We start from the raw sequence: 19,695 nt of genomic DNA, 5'->3' as shown, positions 1-19,695 counted from the left end.
ACATTTATATATATTTTTCAGCTAACCACTACGAACTACTTTTCACTTATTACTAACGTTCATTTAAAAATCTTGAGCATTGTGTTCATAGTTAGGCTGCATGTGCAATTGTAGTTATTTTTCGCATGTCCTTCGCGGCGTTTGCCCACAGGAAATCTATTAAAACCTTGCCTTGCGCTGCCGTTTGCGGCTATGCTTGGTTTGGTATTCCTTTCAAATACCTTTTTATTTTTTTATAATATTTCAAATTCTTCTTCGTCGTTTCCTTGTTTTTATCTTATCTATGGCATCAAAGCATGGCCGGTTGAAAATCACCTTCAAGCACGGAAAAATGCAATTTATTGCAATGAAAAGCAAAATGGTCATTAAGAAAATGTACGCTCGTTGGTTGAAAATGTTAAGGCATTTAACATTGTAAGCGCAGCAATACCTACGTTGGATTAAAAGTAAAAAGTAGAGACGTCAATTATAGTTTAGAAATAAAAGAGGCTAATGCTTTGCATTGGTGCAACGTCGAACTCAACCAAATTAAGTATCGATATAGTAGGGACGTAAAGTACCATCGATGCATGAGTCGACTTCTTTAAGTCTTTCCTCTGCAATAACAGCACCCTTCCCGAGAAACTAGATCAAGAGGATGTAGATGTAACAGCCAAGGCGGGCTACACTCTACACTGCAATTTTTTGAATCAGGTGACTAGTGAACAAAGAGAGGTGATTGATTGATTGATGATTGATTGATTGATTGATTGATTTTGATTGATTGATTGATTTGATTGATTGATAGGGGCGGAGAAATAACTCCTCTGTAAACTATCATCGGAATTATTATACCCCGGGTTTCGAACTCACCACCCTGTCCAAAGCCCCTGATATGTCGAAGAGTGCTGGAAGGGAAAACTACTTCAAATGATCTCTCAATTATTGAGACCAAAGAATTAAGAGACGTTTGTATGGATCTTTTTTTGCAGTACATGTGCTGGGCTTTGGAAATAATGTTTCAAAGAGTCCAATCGCGAAAGAGCATAAATAATACGTCACAAGTTTTTTTTATACTTGTTTCATAGCTTCGGGAAGTGTACGGAACAAAGTATTGGCTCAGCGAATTTTTCACAATATGCCAAAATTTTTATTCCAATATTTTCCGCCAATTTTGTATGAAAATGTGGTTCATTCTACAACAAAAAAAACGTAAAAATATAATTCCTAAACTTTGGGCAAAACTCCCGAAAATTCAGCAAATTTTCAACTTTTTAACCAGATTTTTTAGAATTTGTCTGAGTATGCAGATTTTATAGAGTTCAAGTTTTAAGTAGCTAGGAATTACCGTTGATTTTTGGCATTTTTTTCACGCAGTCTCTTCCATACAAAAAATTTGCTGTGCCAATACTTTGTTCGGGCAGGTATATTTTTTGAAAAATGTTTGCTAAACAGGTGAAAGAAATTTTCTACAGAAATAAATTGGTACTCGAATGGTAACCTATATAATCTGATGTGTGTTAAACAACGAATAAAACCAGCGGCAGATTACCAAAAACAACGTCACAGCAAACAAATAGAAAACAATAAACAAAAAACCCAGTACTTAATTGAGACACAAAACAGAGGAGATAAAAGCAAACAAAAAACCACAAATTCAACCAAACCAAAAACTGCTGGCGCGAAACTTGATAAATACCACCATATATATATAAAATGTGAAATACTACTTCTCTACACACTTTAAATGAAGGCTGAGAGAAGACAAAAGGACTACATAGTATATGTAAGTGAGTATGCTTACTGCTCAAACGCATACGCAGCGCCCGATAAACGTTACGAAAGGACATTGTGTCACGTCGTCGTCGACGTGCCTCCGCCTGACGTTCACGTTCACGTATACGATTTTGACGACGTATTGCCCGCTCTTCAGCAGCAGTTGCGCTACTTTTTCGACGTCCCGATGCGTAGCACGATGACGACGACGAAGTGCCAGCAGCAGCTGCAGCACCGCTCCCACCACCCTCGGCCCCACCGTAATTACTCTCACCGACGGTCGCAAAAGCGATACTCTCCGCAGAGGAACTTTTACGTTTAACGAAACCCAGGCTGAATGGTTGTACTTAAACGAGTGGGGTGTACGAGTATGGAAGGAGTAAAGAGTATAGAGTAGAGAGTGCTGCAGCAGGCGAAAGGCAGTTGATGATTTTGCGCTGGCTGAGAAGATGCTGGCGATTTGTTTATTATTTTAATGAATTTAACTAGATGCTGTTTTTAATTCTTACAAATATTGCTTTTAGTTTACACAAAGTGCTTGCTCTCACTATTTTAGTATCTTAACGCCACTTGTGAAAAACGTTTATTTTGTTACTCTCGTTTCTTCGCTACATTTTTGTTTACACTCGTTCCTTTTCTTTCAGTTTTTCGCACAATTGTTGCTTCACTGAAATTTGTTTGAAGGTACTCTTTTAGCTGCCTTCCTTTTCGTCTTGTTGTTTTGTTGGCTCTCTACGTTTTCCAGTTTGACCTCTCTTCACTGCTTGTCAAATTTGAACCTCTTCTTTTTCTCACTCTCCATTTGCTCATGATTTGTGGCGCATGACTTTTGAAACTTAGCTCGGGACGGCAGCATTTTATTTACAAAATTTAGCTTTTTTTCTTTTTTGCGGTATATTTTAAAATAGTTTGAGTTTCAACGGTTTATTTAAATCTAATTTGAGGAAAAAGTAAGTTTGAAATTTATAATTAAGTTAAAATTTTAATTGAATTGATCTTTTTAGCGTACTGTTTTCATTATTAATGGTATATCGCTAGCTTAGAGTGAAAAGTTGCTAAGTCCTCTTTTAAAAATTTGACAAGAGAGGGAAAACTGTCCTTTGAGCCATTTTCTTCAAATTTTCACCAAGCTTTGAACACACCATTTTGCGTATTTAAAGCAACAAAATATTCCTTAAGAATCGGAGGAATGCCATCATTATTAAATGATTTCGTATTATTTTTGCCTTATCGGATTTTTGGCGCATCTTTTGCCTTTCGTTAAATATAAACGAACAAAAATAAGCATGTACCTCAATCCTTTTCGAAACGATACATTTGTTATTTCTCTTCCTACCTTCCTCAAAATATGAGTTGTCAAAAAAAAGGACTTAGCAACTTTTCACTCTAAACTAGCGATATATTTAAGTATCTATATCTATCTATCTATATTTTTCACAGCCAAGTACATGTGAAAATCTGTTCTTTTTACTATTTCGCAACTTTTTAACTTTCTTAAAAAAAAAATATTTCTTATCAAGGCTTAAAAAATTTAGTTTTCGAAAATGGATTGCGTGAAAAACACTTTCAAGTCAAAAACTAATTTTACATATTATTTTAATTTTTAATCTTAAATAAGTATACTAGAAAATTTTAAAAATTTAGAACTCTAGACAATTGAAAACATCATGGAAATTCTCAAAACAAAACTTCAAAAGTCGGATTTGCCACAATTGATTTAGTTTACTTTAGAAATAATTTTTTAACTACCATGAATAATATAAAATTTTCTTATATATGTATGTGCAGTTTAGAGTTTCAAGAATAGGATTTTAAGGTTTGATTTTCTCTTATTTGGAAATTATTATTTTTAATTACCATGAATAATATAAAAACTTAAATCAACTTTCTCTGACTAAAGTAATTTGTATTTGAATTTTTGGCAATAAAAATATGATTTCGAAAAATTTCCTAAAAAATTATACATATTTTTAATTCAGCGATAGTTTACATATTCGCATTAATTCGATTTGATTTTTTTTTTAGAATTTCAAATTTTAAACTTATTTAAGCCGATTTTACGAAAGAAATTTAAGTGAAAGATAATTCTTTTAGTTGAATTTATTATGAAAAAATCATTTTCACTTAATTTGCTGGTGCAACCGCAAAAATTCAAATTTATATTTTTAAAAATTTTTATTTTTTTTTAAATTTTTATTTTTTATTTATTTATTTATTTTTTCAATTAAACATTTTGCATTCAACTTTTCATTTCTAATATTTTCCAATAGGCGCACTACTTTTACACATAGTTTTTTCACTACCCGCTCTCTTCACTCGCCTTGCCACAGCTACTTCGTATAGGATCTGACTATTTTTAGTTTCAAAGTGGAAATGGTCTCAACGTCATGGCTATTATAGGACATTAAATTGCCAGTTGGAATGAAAAACGCCAATTAGCCGCACATATCCTGTTGTTGAAGGACATCGCATTTTGTTATTTTCTCATTTTGTAGCATTTGCGTTGGAGCGTAAGCTCCACATGTTCACATTTTTCAATTACTTTTGTACATTAAATATGCATACACATATAAGAAATAAAAATAGATTTTTCCACCGAATAAATAAACAAAACAGGATATGCGCCGTTATTTCACATGCACAGCCATAGGTACAAAGCGACGCAGGATATTTCAGCGCTCAGCAGGTGGCTACGCCCCGGTGGAGTTTGTACGTACGTATGGATTTGTAAAATGTATAACACAAAAATTAGCGCATGAAATTTTCAGCACTTTTCACTCAATATTTACTTTTCAGCATATTTTATACACGAACTTTTTTTCTTTCCTTTTTACACCTTTTCGAAAACTTTTTCCTAATGCCGCATTATAGCTTCCTGCCAATTTGGCAGCTTAACTACAAGGCTAATCACTTCTAAGTCGCATTCTTGGCCTTGCTATTGATTTATCACCACACCGCAGACAACTAAGTGTGTATGTCTGTCTGTATGTATGTATGTAGCTCTGCCACTGCAGCATTGGCACCTTAGAACACTTTTCTTAGCAGACAATTCGCTAGCACAGGCGTTATCCTTGCAAGGTGGTGATGTAATTGCGGCAGCTGTGTTTGGCAAATTTCACTAAAAATTAACAAAAAAACATTGTAAAGCTATTTCATTCCGCTTAGCACTTTTGCAAAATTTTCAGCAATATACACAATTTTTATTTAATATTTTCGCTGCTGCTCGAACAGCCACCGCACAGGACACTCATCGAAAAGGTACTGTGCTCTGTGACTTGTCGACGTTGTGCTGGAGAAATATGTGCCTAAGCGAGGCGTTAACTACCCGTTTGCCTCCGCTGCTATACTCACACGCGGCAGCAAAGAAAAAAGCGCACCAAACAAAAACCTCTTTTGGAATCTTTTTGTTGTCCTTGCTATTGTGCAATACCCTCTCTCTCCGCGCCGCGCCACGCGCTATGCAATGCCATATTCAAATTGCTCACCGCTCATTCGGTGTGTATTTTTTCGCCAGCTATGCATGTAAGTATTTTGGAATTTACGCGTCCATTCGCACCCGACTCGACACGGCAACTGAACGTATCAGCGACACTGTAGAGTAGACGCTGCCGAGTCCGTCGATTGGTCGCCTGAGCGCGCGGCAAAACGAGTCCTTTTTTTGTGTTGTGTACAGCAGTGCTGAGTTTCGAAAAGGTATGAACGTACCTAATAAGATATACTTAGTACTCTTACCTAAAACATTAAAAATGTGCGTGACCAATAAATTCGACTCTACTGTGGCTGGCAAACTAAATCGACAGTGCATTGGGGTCTAAGCGGATTACTCGTTAATGCTGCCTACAGTCCACAAAAATATCTCTATTGTGGCTGGATCGGCGGTATGCTTTGTGAACGATATTTCACCCTAGGTCAGATTAGGTTAGGCTATGCTGACTGCCTCTGATACTATTTAATTGACTTGAACTTGTTTCTAACCGTTTATCCAGAAATAGAATCCAATGAAGCGTTGCAGTTCGCAGATTTTCGTCGAGCTTACCACCAACAGATAGTGGAAAAGGTACTGGTGGAGCTCCGGTACCCTGGTTACGACAGTGCTTGAATATTCCGACATCGTCAGAAAACTTGAAAATACGCTGGGCAAATTTTCACTAAGGAAACCCACTCGGCGCATGTGAGCCAGTAGAAGTTTCGGTCAGATGTGGGGTCTTAGTCTTAGCAGCGTCAACCCGTTTTTGGCTTATGCCCCCGTAGTTTGGTAAATAAAAACATTACGAAAATTACCATACTACGCTTCAACGAACTCTAAACCCAACTTACTTGCTTTCGGTCAAAGAGCAGTAGCTGCGAATATCTGACGGTACATTGCATAAGAAGTCTCAGGAAAAACAGTTTCTCCAGTATAAAAAAAGATGTGGGCTTCCTGACACCATGTCAAAAGGAATAATGGCCATAATCCAAGTATAGGAAGCCTAGACATACGAATCCTTTCGCTGCAATATTACCAGAACTTAGCTATTAATTGAAATGGATCCATAAACCGAGGCATCAACAGTCTCGATTTGCGCCAGAACAATGCAGCGCAGAAGTATTTGATTGGCTAAAGAGGCTATAGGAGAAGTGATCGTTGTTAACGAGGATACCCTAGCATTCTTGCAGCTTTCGGACCTTTACCCGGCTCTTGATTGAATGACCATTACCCCAGCCTTTGACGAAATCCACCTTCTTATAAGGACGCATTTAGGTAGAGTATTTTTTTTTAAACCGTCCCGGCCCTCTTAAATACTAGGATCGCCTTTAGCTCTACGAAATGACTGACAAGAGATAGGGTTTGACTGGACATAAAGCAATTTAGGTTCAACTGATCTTACGAGAAAAAACACTCTCGATCGATGTGGTACGTTCGTTTAGCTTTACTTAGGTAACCTGATATCATGCCCTGGGGCTCGCCATTAAAAAAAAACAGAACATCTTATAGATCGCAGTGACCATCGTTCTCAGTGCTATTCGTTTTGGTTAACTAATTTGCGAAGAATTTTTTACTCAACTAAAACACCGTCCGCACACACAGTAGTGGTTGGAAGAAGGCGTCGGTTAAATTTTAAACGGATGGATCGAAGTTTGACAGAAGGGTCAGTGGAGAGGTCTTTTCCAGGGAGCTCTCCATAAACCTTAAATTCGGGGTTCCAGAGCGGAGGTAGCTGCTACTAAGAATGCAGTCGATTCGTTGCAGTTGAACGCGATGACGGTAAGTGAGGTTAACATCTACTCACGCAGGCAGGCGGAGCCCTGTGCGCACTTACGGTACGCGCCAAACTTTTTGGGGAATGCATTGATTCATTTATACATTTACATAATGATATCGCAGGAAACTGGTTAGAGACGGCACCCTTGAGGAAGTATCGTCAAGAAAAGAGAGAGTGGGAGTTCGCTTGACTACTTGTGGATTCCTCCTGGAACTATTGGCCTCGGGTCAACTCCGCGTACACTGGGTGAAAACCAGGGCATGTGCTACTGGGAGGTCCTTAGGCTTGGCAAGCCGGATCTCTCGATTCTGGTAAATGTACTGACAGACCACTTATCCAATCGTCAAACCCATTTTATAGCAGCTGCACTAAGGACGATGTGGTGGAATCGTCTCAACATTTCTTCTTAAACTGTCCAGCTTTTGTTAGATTGTGGCTTAGGCACTTGGGTTTGTACTTTCTGACCAGTCCGAAGAAGCGCTACGGGCCTAACATCTGCCGCCTTTCTCGCTTAAACTTAACAATTATCGTTGGCAGTGGTATCACAAAGGACCAACGAACGTGACATAAGTGAGCCCCTTGACAGGGGGCAACCACCTTAATCTAATCTAGGTACTTTTTAAAGACGATAATATGCTCTGAAGTTGCCATACATATTTGGCTGAGCACTGTTGAAAGGACATTTTAAAGTCAGTTATGAAGGTCACAGAATAAATAAATTATGCATTCAAAATTACTTTGTTTTGTGAGACCGTACCGAATTTCAATTGTACCTAATGCGCTTTTTGGCAAAAAAGGGACAGAAAATGTTACAAATGTGCCCATAAAATCAACGCTGCTGCATACTTAAGTATATATATACCTAAATGCATACGAGTATGTGCATGACGAAATCGCGCCGCTTACTAAAATACTTGTTTACATATGTTCCAACGTATAACTATGACTGTATCGAGTTATGCATAATACTTAATGCAAGTATGAGTGCGTGCGTGTTGTGTGTGTGGGTGCATTTCTCTTGCTGCATAGGAAATGGAAAATTTTGCACCTTTGCTCGCTCGCGCGCTCGCCTTCGTTTGCTGCGTGCCTGTTTCTTTCGCCTTAGCTGCGTTTGTGTGTTTTCTATCCACAACTTCGGACACGGCTCACAAAAGTCATTTGAGGAAAAAGGTAAATAAATGCGTGTATGCTTGTGTATGTTAAACACAATACATGTTTGCACTTCGTATATTTTTTTATCATCATACTTGTGCCATTAAATATTGCATACAAATTTACTTAGCAGATGTTTAACGATGGGCAGGCAGCGAAAAAAGCAAGTGAATGAAGACAGTCGACAATAATTATCCTTAAGACATTTTTCTTCGGCTACACATTTTACGTGCGCGTACACACACATACTAAATAGTAGCGAACATACAATTCTATTCTTGTTTGTGTATTACCTATAAATATATTTATTTAATTTCTATTACAACAACTCTTCCGCCCCTAATGCATTTTAATTTTATTTCTTCTACAATTTTCTTCTTCCTTCACTATTCCTTTTGCTCTTTTAAAATATTCGCTCAACTAAAGCATCCTTTAGCAACTTCATTTGCATTTCCATAATTCTTGGTTTACGTTTATTATTCATTGTATGTATTTGTATGCGTCAATTTGCATGTCTTTAAAAATATTTGCATACCACCAATTTTGCAACTTTTTCTAGTCGTACCTATTTTCTTTGAGACTTTTAAAAACCACATGTTGAGTCCTTTTGCTAGCCTCGTTTCTCACGCGAATTGCATGCATACGTACATATACACTCGTGTTAAGCTTGTTAGGACACTACTGCATATTAAATAATGCATATATTTCATTCTCAAGAATGTGCTGACGTCACCCACTGGGTTTGTAAATGAATCAAGAATCGGAGAACTTGAAAGTCTCCAAAAGTGGTTATTATCTGATGTAGGGAAGGCATTGGTAAGAGATCAGGCCTCTCCCTTAATGTATAATGTTTTATGGGGTCATCGTCTGGTCAAATGCGCTAGATAAGGCCACTATAGCTAGGCACCTACAGCGTTTGCACTCTGGCACTTAACGCCAACTGTACCTGAGCGCAACCTTCAGCTCCATCCAAATTGGGAAGAACATTCTCCGCGCAATTTGAGACCAAACGTGGTTTTAGACAAGGCGATTCACTCCATAAATAGCAAAAGAACGATGTCGCTGGCGTATGCGGATGATATCGACATCGTCGGTCTGAAATAAATGGAAGTAACCGCAGCATTTTCCAGTTTAAAAAAAGCAGCTTAAGAGGTTGGTCTAGCGGCGAATGAAGACAAGACAAAGTACCTCCTGGCAACATACTTATAAAGGATCCACGCGTTTCGGGACACAAGTCACTGGTAGCTATAACTTTGAAGTAGTGAAGGACTTTGTCTATGATGAAGCATAAACCAACAATGTCAGCCTGTAAGCGAAGAATAATTCTTGCCAACAGGTGCTACTTTGGACTCGAAAAAGAAACGAAGAGCCTTCTCGTGAACACAAATTACGCTCTACAAGTTTCTCGTTATGCCAGTCTTCTATATGGCGCAGAAACGTGGACTATGCCGAACCAAGTTGAGAAAGTTTTGATTGCTTTCTAGATAACTATTCTGCGCAAGATCTACGGCCCTGTTCGCGTGGACGACGGGTATACGAGAAGACGAACTGTATGAGCTTTCTAACGACATGGCCATAGTTAAGCGCATAAAAATATAGCGATTGCGCTTGCTGCTCCGGTGAAAAGATTCGTCAACTCTGCACCCATGGCTGGACAACGAAAGCAAGGGCGAACAAAATGAAAAGATCACGTGCGGAAGAACCTATTTGCTCTCTGCATGTGCAACTGGCCCGAATTCGCACAGGAGAGAGGCAATTGAAGGAACTTCTTGGTCTCGGCCAAACCCGGTGGTAGTGCCAAATAATAACAAGAAATACCTGTTTATAAGGAACAGTTGCAGAAACGTCGGCGGCAATGATGCTCTGGTTGTTTATGGCGATTTCGTTTCTACAAAAAAAATTGCATTCTCATCGCCCTCTTCTTAGTGTATGTGCGTAGAGGGCAAGGAGAGGGTTGCATTTTTCGGTAAAAACCAAGTCGGCATTAATCAGATGATTGCGGCAGCCCTGATTCAGCGTAAGTCGCAATGGGCCGGCGGTGATACCAAAATAGATGCTGCTTTTATGCTTCATTTCCCTAGAAGTGAAACTAAGTATTCGTTCTGATGCAGGTCACAATGTCGATTTCGCCACCGTATAAACAACGGATAATTAACGGCAAATTATCAAATAGTTAGATTGGGTTTAGTTGGTTTCCCTAATTGGTTTTCAGAAGGTGCCCTGCTAGCTTCCACGGAAGTTAGCACGGCACGCGATATTCTTTAAAATATGTCCGTGGCAAAATTATTCTTTTCACGGATAATTTACGGATAATTAACGGCAAGTTAACCGATAGGAATTTTCGCTTTGAGAAAAAGTTGTCCTGCCAACTTCAGAGAGGTTATTTCGCCGACTTCCTAGCAAGTACGACAGAAGTTATTAGACTGCGTACCCATTCCATTCGTATAAGTTTCTCTCCAACAGTGGGTGGCTCACATATTGCGCCTCCCCAATAAACATTTGGGTTGGAGGTCAAGTGGAGATTCAACACATATTCCAATTTCCAATGTTTATTTTCAAGTGTTCCTAAATTGGAGAATCAACCCATTCTCAAACATAAAGACACATTTTTTATATGCAAAATAATCCGAGTTTTCCACTTGAGAAAAGCTTTGATATCAATTTGTATTCCAACTTTATTTAACATTTAGTCAAACCTCGGAAAAAATAGGGAGAAAATGTTTTTTATCCACTTGAGAATCAAAAGTTTGCTTGGTAAATATTGTCAAAGTGCGTTCCAAACTCGAGACAACCACCTGACATATTCTTATCCTAAAGGCAGAAAACGAACAGGATATACAAATGGACTGCATACAGTCATACCAAAGTTATGATACTTGACTTTCCCTGATCTAAGTAAGCCATAAATCTCAATACTGATTGGGTAAATTCAGAACCGACGGATGTTTTTGGCATATAGGACAAGACTTCTTGCAACAGAGAAAAGCATTGTGTCTTAAAATCATTAGAGCCACGTTCATTGATTAAAATTATTTGATATATTGATATTTCCAGAAGGCATAAAAAATAAAGAATATATTCTAAGATTCCCTAGTGTGTCACTTGGTGAATGAAAGAATGGAAGAATTAACTACATACAAATAGTTTAAAAAGAGAAACAAAACTACAAGCCAATGAATGCGAAAAATGAGAACAAAACAAAACAAAACACCAAGAAATATTTCGGCGGCTGTCGAAGAGAAAGTTTTTTTTAATAACAGAGGGTGAATTAGAGAACTGCTTATCTTAATATCATACATAGGTACATAGCAATTAATTGAGCAATCAGAGTAAATAGAAGAGATTTTTTTATTGAGTTATAAAAATAGCGAGATTACGAAAAATTTAAGAGGAGAGACAATGAAAAATTAAAAACAAACAAAAGTACCGAAACCGAACAAGTATGCATGTATGTAGTATAAAAATCTATTTAAGTGGTGGGTATCAAAGTTTTGAGAGAAGAGTGTCTCCAGACCAAGAGAAAATGCTTGCATGTGCTCTGGGTATAAGAGTAGCAACAAATTATATTTTTTTCATTTGCTTGTGAAATAAATTCACTCTTCTAGCATTTTGTTTACTTTGTTTGTTTACTGCCAACAGAGAACAATGGAAGATGAGGAATGAAGAGTGGTTGAATATTCAAAAGAAAAGGGATCGAAGAGATTTGCTGCTTACACAGGCAGGCAAGTTCTAATTTTAATTCAATTCTGAAGAACAATTTGGAGAAAAAAATAATATTTTTGAAAACCTAAGTATTGGGCCGTATGCATAAAACCTAAAAAAAAAAATGCTTTTTCTTCAAATTTTAGACCTTTTCCTCACTTTGTTCAAATAAATTTAAGCGAAAGGTTTGAAGTATCAAGAAAACGCAATTGATTAATTTTTATGCATACGGCCCATTACTAAAAATAAATTCACTATTTTTGGAAAAAAAACTTCTGAAAAAAATTAAGTAAAAAAATAATAATTTTTAGAAAAAAAAATTGTATAAGGTACCAAATATTTAACCTAAGCAACCAAAAACAAACTGTTGTATATTCAAAAGAAAATAATTTTAAGAGATTTCTAAGCACGCAAGTGTTTAATTCAAAGAAAATCTGATAAAACGTAATTTCCAAAAAACATAATTTCTCGAAAAAGTTTTGTTGAAGTCAACTTCGTTTGAAACAAATTTAAAATTTTTTTAAACACAGGAAACTTTATAATTCGCAAAAAAACATATAAAGTACATGTTTTTTTGATGTTAAAAGCTGGTTTTAAAAGCGAATATCAAGTTTTTGGTTGAAATTTTAATTAAGGAATTAAGAAATCAAAGAAAAGAGAAAGTTTTGAATATTCAAAGCATAAGTATTGAAGAGATTCGTTTTAACAAAGACAGGCAAGTTTTTATTTACAAAATAATAGATAATAACCTTTTATCTACGCGATTCAAGATGAGGAAAGGGAAGTTGTTAGACATTCAAAAGACTATCAATTGAAGAGATTTGGGACTTGTGTTTAATTTAAAGAAATTCGGAAAAAAAGGAAAGGAAATGTTTGGAAAATATGACACTTTCAGAGTGTTAGTATGAGGCAGTAAAATTTAAATTGAAATTTGAAAAATAAAGGCTAAAAGTTGTATAGTTTTTACCTAAAAAAAAATGTAAAAAAATGATATTAAGAAGAAAAAATTATTAAAACAAAATAATTGGAAAAAACTTTTTTAAAAATTCAATTTTTAAAGGCAAGTAGAAAAAATTTTAATTATGGAATGTTGTTAAAAATTAAGAAAAATAACACCACAGTAAAATCTTTGAATTGAAAACTTTTTCGCCAGAAATTATAAAATTTGCACACTATCTAGTGCCGAATTTATGAGATAACGTACTTTAAAAATTATTGCAAATGAAAACGCTTTAGCACCATGCATAAAATACTATAGATATACTATAATTTGTTAGTGTTGTTACAAACAAAATAATGATAACATAGTCGAATAATCTCCTAAATTTTTATTTCTAAGTTAAAATATTTTACGAAAATTTATAAACCCTGAAACTACCACACTAAACTACCACTTACAGGTGAACGCTACATTCCTTCCAATTTGACAATTCTTCTTCTTCGTGCAGGCGATACATAGGAAAGGTGGTTGAACTTTTGGCTTAATAAAATCCGTCGTATCCTCCCCGTTTGGCAGCGTATTTATCGGCATATTCGCTACTGGTTCGGCATTATTTTCAGATCGTGTTGCCTGTACCCGAAACACTTCGTCTACACGATTGCAAATCTTACGGCAACGTTGGCATATCACCTGCGATTCTGGTCTATCCGCAACGCGACTACGCTGACCCACCACGCGCTTCAACTTGCACCATTGTCTCAAACACCAAGTGTTCGTCTTTTGCATGCAGGTCTTTGGCAGCTGTGCCGCAGTGGTGGCCATGGAAGTGGCACGATATAAGATGTTGCTTCCAGCTTGATAAATGCGATTTGGATGGATTTCATTTTGTTGCGTGGCCGTTGAGCGACGTTGTGCGCTTTGTGAATTGGATGCACCCCGACTTGTTGTTGCACGTTCATCGTTCACCGGTGATGCGGGTGTGTTGCGCGCATTGATGCCGGTGCCATTTGTGCTGCCGCTGCTACTAGTTGTGATGGCGTTGTGTGTGCCATTGATATCACTATTACCGTTAGGTAGAGTGTGTTGGCGATCGGGTTCATCACCCATTGCCTTTGTTGGAGATGTATTACACAGCTATTTTGCCACGTTTTATGTGCTTGGTAGAGCAGGAGAAAAATTTCAGAATTTTCGGAGCGTCAACAATCTTCACTTTTTGTATGTTCTCTGCACTTTCATACTTTTTTTTACTTTCCTTTAGGTCAACACTTTATTTTTCAGTGAATCACTTATTTATATTATATTTTTTTTGCAATGTCACTGCAAAATATGCACAAATAGTTCTCGATGTAAATTTTTTGGATGGATTTCCTTTTTTATTTATTTATTTATTTTTTTTTTTAAGTTTTGTTAATTATTTTGTTTTAAGTGTCATTTGTGTCCAACTTGTATGCTGCCACATTCGTAAAATAAGCTAAAATAAAATTTATATTTTCATAAACTTTAAATTTTCTAAAAGTTCTCTAAAAACTTTGTTTGACCTACAATTTGTAATTTTTCTATTTTTCGAATAGAATTATTTTAAAAACAATAACCCCAAAAAACTCGAGGGCTTCGACACTTTTATTGAAAATTTTATTTTCGATGTTCTCTTCACCTTTTAATCTATGCTCGCTGACGGATTCAAAACTGACGTAGGAAAAATGGGCCACAACACTTCGCTCTTTCATTTCTCCTCAAAGTGGTGGAAAGACTTTACAGTCTATAGATGGCGCGATGCCTTACTTCGGAGTCTTTCAACGAAGTTCAACGTGCTTACCCCAAAAAAAAGCACAGCTTTGAACCGGTGAAGTAGGGAAAACCGCTACAACCTAGTTAAGCTGGTCGCAGACAATTTCATCTCCACGATCAGCGAGATACTACGATCATCGCCGTCATGCGGTGGTAAGTTTCACGGTCTACGATTTTACTACTTCGGTGGCAGGTTGAGCTCTAAAAATCTGGACCGTGGATCAGCACCGCATAAGGATTTCTAACCAATCTGTAGAGAAGATAAATAAAATAAAATCCATCCACTTCTTCCTACACTCCGCCTTAGATTTCCAGCGGAAATTTAAATAAACTTTCACTATTTAGAGTTTTCGTGAAAAACTATAAATCATATTTGACTATAGAGAAACCAAATAATTTAAAAAAGGCACAAAAATTAAATCATATGCTTTTCTTTACTATCTATTCAATATGCCTTGGTATCGTCCAATATTCTCTGTTTATTTTAGAATCTCGGCCAGACATTTAGCAAAATAAGCGGAAATTTGTAACTTCAAACGTATTTACTTTAAGATTTAAAACGTTAACCTTATTTCCTTCGCAGTATTATAATAAACAGCCTTCAATGTTATTTACTTTAAAAGATATATGCATTAGGGAGGTCCATGAAAATTTCAAAATAAAAACTTTAGTGATAAACTGGGACATTAAAAAATATTTGTGTCATTACGTTAAAAAATGGTAATTAAGTTTGTTTCCAAATGGCATTTTTTAAATGGCACCAATTTTTAGTCATTTCAATGCCCAATGGAAATTCGTCATTAGGGATCGCTATTAGCGTTTGAAAAGTGTGTTTTTTTAGTCGCGAAAACTCGAAAAAATGTTGCTTTGACCAGCTATAACTCAGCGAGTTTATGAATTTATATGAATAAGTTTCAATAATATGTAATTATGTTAAATTTATAACATTTCAACTCAAAATTTTAGTTTTATCGAATTTTTGCGATTAAAAAAAAAATTTAACCCCGCCAGCGATTTCTAAAAATTTATTTACAATTTTGGAATTTTCGTAAATTTCTTTCAATTGCCTGCTTAATCGAATTTTTGTGATTTAAGAAAAGTTAATTTTTTCAAACCCTGGTTGCGAGCCCTAAAAATTTGTTTCGACATTTTGAAATTTTCGTAGATGTCTTTATTTTACACTTAGAACACAAAAAGGGCTAACCCATAAAAATTTAGATGTTGATATTTAAAGGGCCGCCCTAATATCCATTTGTATTTGCCTCTACATTTATCATAAAGATAAAAAATTACGCAGCATATTAATTAAATTTGCGACCGAATTCCAAGATAAGCGTTAAGCAAATACACATGTAGATATATGGGCATACAAATCACCGGTTTTCTGGTAGAACGTCATAACTTAGCATGTAAATCAGAAAAGCGTGAAAGAGCGATCTAAAGTTTTAAGTCAAGTTTTTCCGCTTGACTAATAATAAACAATAACTAAAAATTCAACAAATATAATTGTAAAATCTAGAGGACAAAACTCTATCCTGTTCAAAGAGTGATAGTTTTCTTCCAACTAAAGTTGCTAAGCAAAAAAAAGACAATTCTATTCTAATGAGAAGCAAACGAATGTGTTCACATTTGAGGTGTGATCGTCTTCCAGAAAACGAGCGATATACATACATTTATTACATGTGTATTTATTTTATTAAAAACTAGCAACTGTTCTACTGCTAAAAAACACGCCTAACAATAGCCGCAATCTAAAAATTTATGTGCGTGCCTGAATACATATACAAATATTGTCCTTTTTTGTTCATGAATTTCAATTGAAGAAACATTTATTTGTTTGTTTACCTTAATGCGTACATACATACAAGCATATATATATACATTCATATACAACTGTATACAGTATGTATGTATGTACTTATTTAATTCAAATAGAAAATTTGAGTAGCCGTTTGTGAAATTCATTTGATTTAATATTTGTAATCCGAAAATTGCAGGAACGCCCAGCTGAAATGTATCGCTGAACTGGATTTTACAATACAATAAATAAAATTTAAAAATCAAGAGGTCAAAAAACTTCCTAACTATAACTTCTTTAATTGACAAAGATTTCATTAGGAGGTTTAATATGCCGAATATTGAATTAGGAATCTAGGTAGTATTGAAGGAGTTTAGAACCAGATTTGTTCATTTCTGAACAATAAATTAATTTAATTGGTTATTTTGTCAGACAATCCATTTGATGATTGGCAGTCTTCCGGTTATAAAAATGTGTGATGTCCTGGAAATATTTAAAAAGTTAATCGAATAGGGAGTCTTTCCACATATTGACATTAGGGAAATAGCACCCGAAAATAAAAAGTAATAAGTTTTTTCCAATGCCTACAAGAGACAGAAGCCAGGTTCTTGAAGAAATCTCAAGTGCATATTCAAGTGATGCAGGGCGTATGTGAATTTAATGAAAATTTTCAATTAACTGCCAGCACATTTCATAAGAAAAAAATTGCTATATTATGTAATAGACCAAACTTAAAAGTACTTATAGCCTTATTCATAAAAAAAAAAAGGTTTAAAGAGCTCTATGAAGTAACATTTTCACACAAATTTTCACTTTATAAACGCTTCGCTAAGTCCTCTTAAAAAATTGAAACACATAAAAATCTTAAATATTTAAAAAAACCAGGTATCATACTTGAATTAAAAAAGTATGAATGTACATTAGGGTGCTTCATCAAAAAAAAAGTTGCGGTTTTTCTCCGGAATTATAAAACTAATTATATTTTATCACCTCCGACAAAATGTTAAGAAAATATTAAGATTTACTTACGATTTAAAAATACCTCAAAAGTCTTTTTCAAACAAATTTTGTTTTATATATCGATGTTTGCAAGTATTTTCGAATGGCTGCAGGCCACATAAATCTTAATATTTTAATGGAGTATTTTAGATCATAATATATTTTATAATTTCTTTTTTGTATGGAGAGGGATGCAGCCTAATGTACATTAGGAAGATCCAAAATAACTAACCTAACGAATTTATGGCCTTAAAAGGGCCTATTTACTAAGAAGAAAATTCTCCCATTTGGAAATTTTTATTCCAATTTTAAAAGGGCATTAAAAATTTCCTATGTTAATAAAATGCAAGTGAAAAAATTTGGTTTCATTAAAAATGTTATAACTATTGAACCGTTTGAGATAAAATTTGTTTTTGGTATATTCTTGTAGTGCATGAAATTCTAAAAAATTATTTTAAAGTTGTTTACTTAGACTCAAAAATGTTAATACTTACGGGCTATGAAAGTCGTAATATGTGCTATGCAGTTTTAGGGCGTTATGATTGGAAATATTCATGCTAAATTAAAAAACTTACACTAAAAATTAGTTTATTGTAGTTTTCTTTTCAGTAGATAGGTCCTTTTAAGGCCATAAATTTGTAAGGTTAGTTATTTTGGATCACCCTAATGTATATATACATATGTAGTAAATACAATTATTTAATGAATGCCGCGGACACTGTCATTAGAGGTCATTAGCGAATGCGAAGCTAGACAGCAAATAAGCGGTAAAAGTGTAAGTCGTTATGTAAAAAAGGAAGGAGACAGTAAATAAATAAATTTGCTCGGTAGATATGAACTTTTCGCCAAGAAATCAAAACAAAGCAAGAAAATTTAAATGATAAAAGCGGTGAGCAAGAGGATTTAATCACATAAAGTATTGTACCGCGACGGAACAAAATTAATAAACGCATAATTAGATAGAATTTCTCGCTCATAAATAATAGATATGTATACATATATTTAGGTATGTATGCACATATACATACATATATAGTATGAGCAAAAGCTACTTAAATACTTCTTAAGTGTAAAAACTTAGCAATGTGAATAACAAATAAACTTATAGAAAGCAATCAAACTGCACGTGCTGCTTAAGTAAGTACAAGCAAAGCACTACGAAATGAAAATCAAGCACACATACGAACACACACGCTTGTGTCCACAAGTAAAACCCATGAATTGACCGCATAAATGCCAATAAAACATTAAAAAAGTGGCAAATTAGCCAGCGAAAAAATCAATACCACAGAAAAATTACACTGACACTGACAATTGCTAGCGGTCAGGCTAGTCAGCTATTCCACATTCGCTGGAATGTTAAAATGAAATCAAAATGCTACCGTAAACACACACACACACACATACCCTAGGTACACATGTGGCACTGAGTAGCCAATAATAACGGTGAAGGACAGTTTGGCGATTTGCGCGTGGCATTTGCTGGGTCAACACGGCGTATGAGCAACACCATCAACACTGCAATTGCGACAACGGAAATGCCACCAGCAAAACGAACAACAACAACATCACAGGCAGTAGGTAACAAATACATAAACAAGTCAATCTATGCACTGTGTATATGTATATGTATATGGTTGCATTTAATGCTGCGCAATGGATGTGGTAAACCGGCAAGAGAAAGGCAAGAAGTGGCGTTTACGGTCGCAGGTCTATAATTTGCGCTGAAAATGCAACGTAATTACCTGGGACTGGCTTTGCACGCTGGGGTGATGTGCCGACGAAGTATTAAGACCTTACTAATTATACTTATGTGCACCTGTATATGTATACATATATGTAACTACACCGTGATGGTGGCGTTAGATGAACACGTTGATTAAGTTCCGCAAAATTTATTGAAGCGAGATTGATTAAATTTGAAAATAAATCCTGTGTGGAGGCAGTGCGAAGCGCAGACTCGTGTGAGTGTGTTAATTATGTTAGTAATTAAATTAAAATTCTGTAAAAGTGTGAAAGTTGTTTAAGAAGATTAATTCTATAAGCGAAGAAATGGGAAATTTAAAAACAAGTCTAGACATAAGTACTGGTATACATAATTTGTTATGCCTTTAGTAAATAATGTGCCATATTTTAAATTAAATGTGTCATGAAATTTTGATAAATAAAAGAAATAGTTTTGAAAATTTTGAAATTTGAAATTTTGAAAGTTTTGAAGGCTTGTTTTATTTAAGCAGCTAGGTGGTATTATGCCGAATTTTTCTATTATAAAGCGAAATGACTCAAATTAAAAAAAAAGTGTTTAGTATTTAAAAAGT

At 35.4% G+C, this 19,695-nt stretch overlaps 1 protein-coding gene across 9 annotated transcripts in view; it reads right to left on the bottom strand.

The window, feature by feature from the left end:
• LOC118744649 (probable phospholipid-transporting ATPase IA) overlaps nucleotides 1-19,695 on the bottom strand; it is a 162,556-nt gene that overhangs the window by 48,308 nt on the left and 94,553 nt on the right. For 4 of the 9 annotated variants that reach the window (XM_036477799.1, XM_036477801.1, XM_036477798.1 and 1 more), the window contains exon 2: nucleotides 13,251-14,263. The exons of 2 other annotated variants lie outside the window; for them this stretch is intronic. In XM_036477799.1, coding sequence (XP_036333692.1) covers nucleotides 13,251-13,899 — 649 coding nt within the window. In that variant the 5' untranslated portion in view covers nucleotides 13,900-14,263. Of the gene's footprint in view, nucleotides 1-1,783; nucleotides 2,690-4,544; nucleotides 5,212-5,240; nucleotides 5,322-13,250; nucleotides 14,264-19,695 lie in introns of those variants that run through there. 3 more of the 9 variants (XM_036477804.1, XM_036477805.1, XM_036477806.1) reach the window with 3 other exon arrangements.

Source organism: Rhagoletis pomonella, unplaced genomic scaffold (assembly GCF_013731165.1).
Source record: "Rhagoletis pomonella isolate Grant_MI unplaced genomic scaffold, Rhpom_1.0 Rhpom_scaffold_00008, whole genome shotgun sequence".
Taxonomy (NCBI): Eukaryota; Metazoa; Arthropoda; class Insecta; order Diptera; family Tephritidae; genus Rhagoletis; species Rhagoletis pomonella.
Note: the sequence above shows the minus strand (reverse complement) of the source record. Positions and strands in the feature narration are given on the sequence as shown.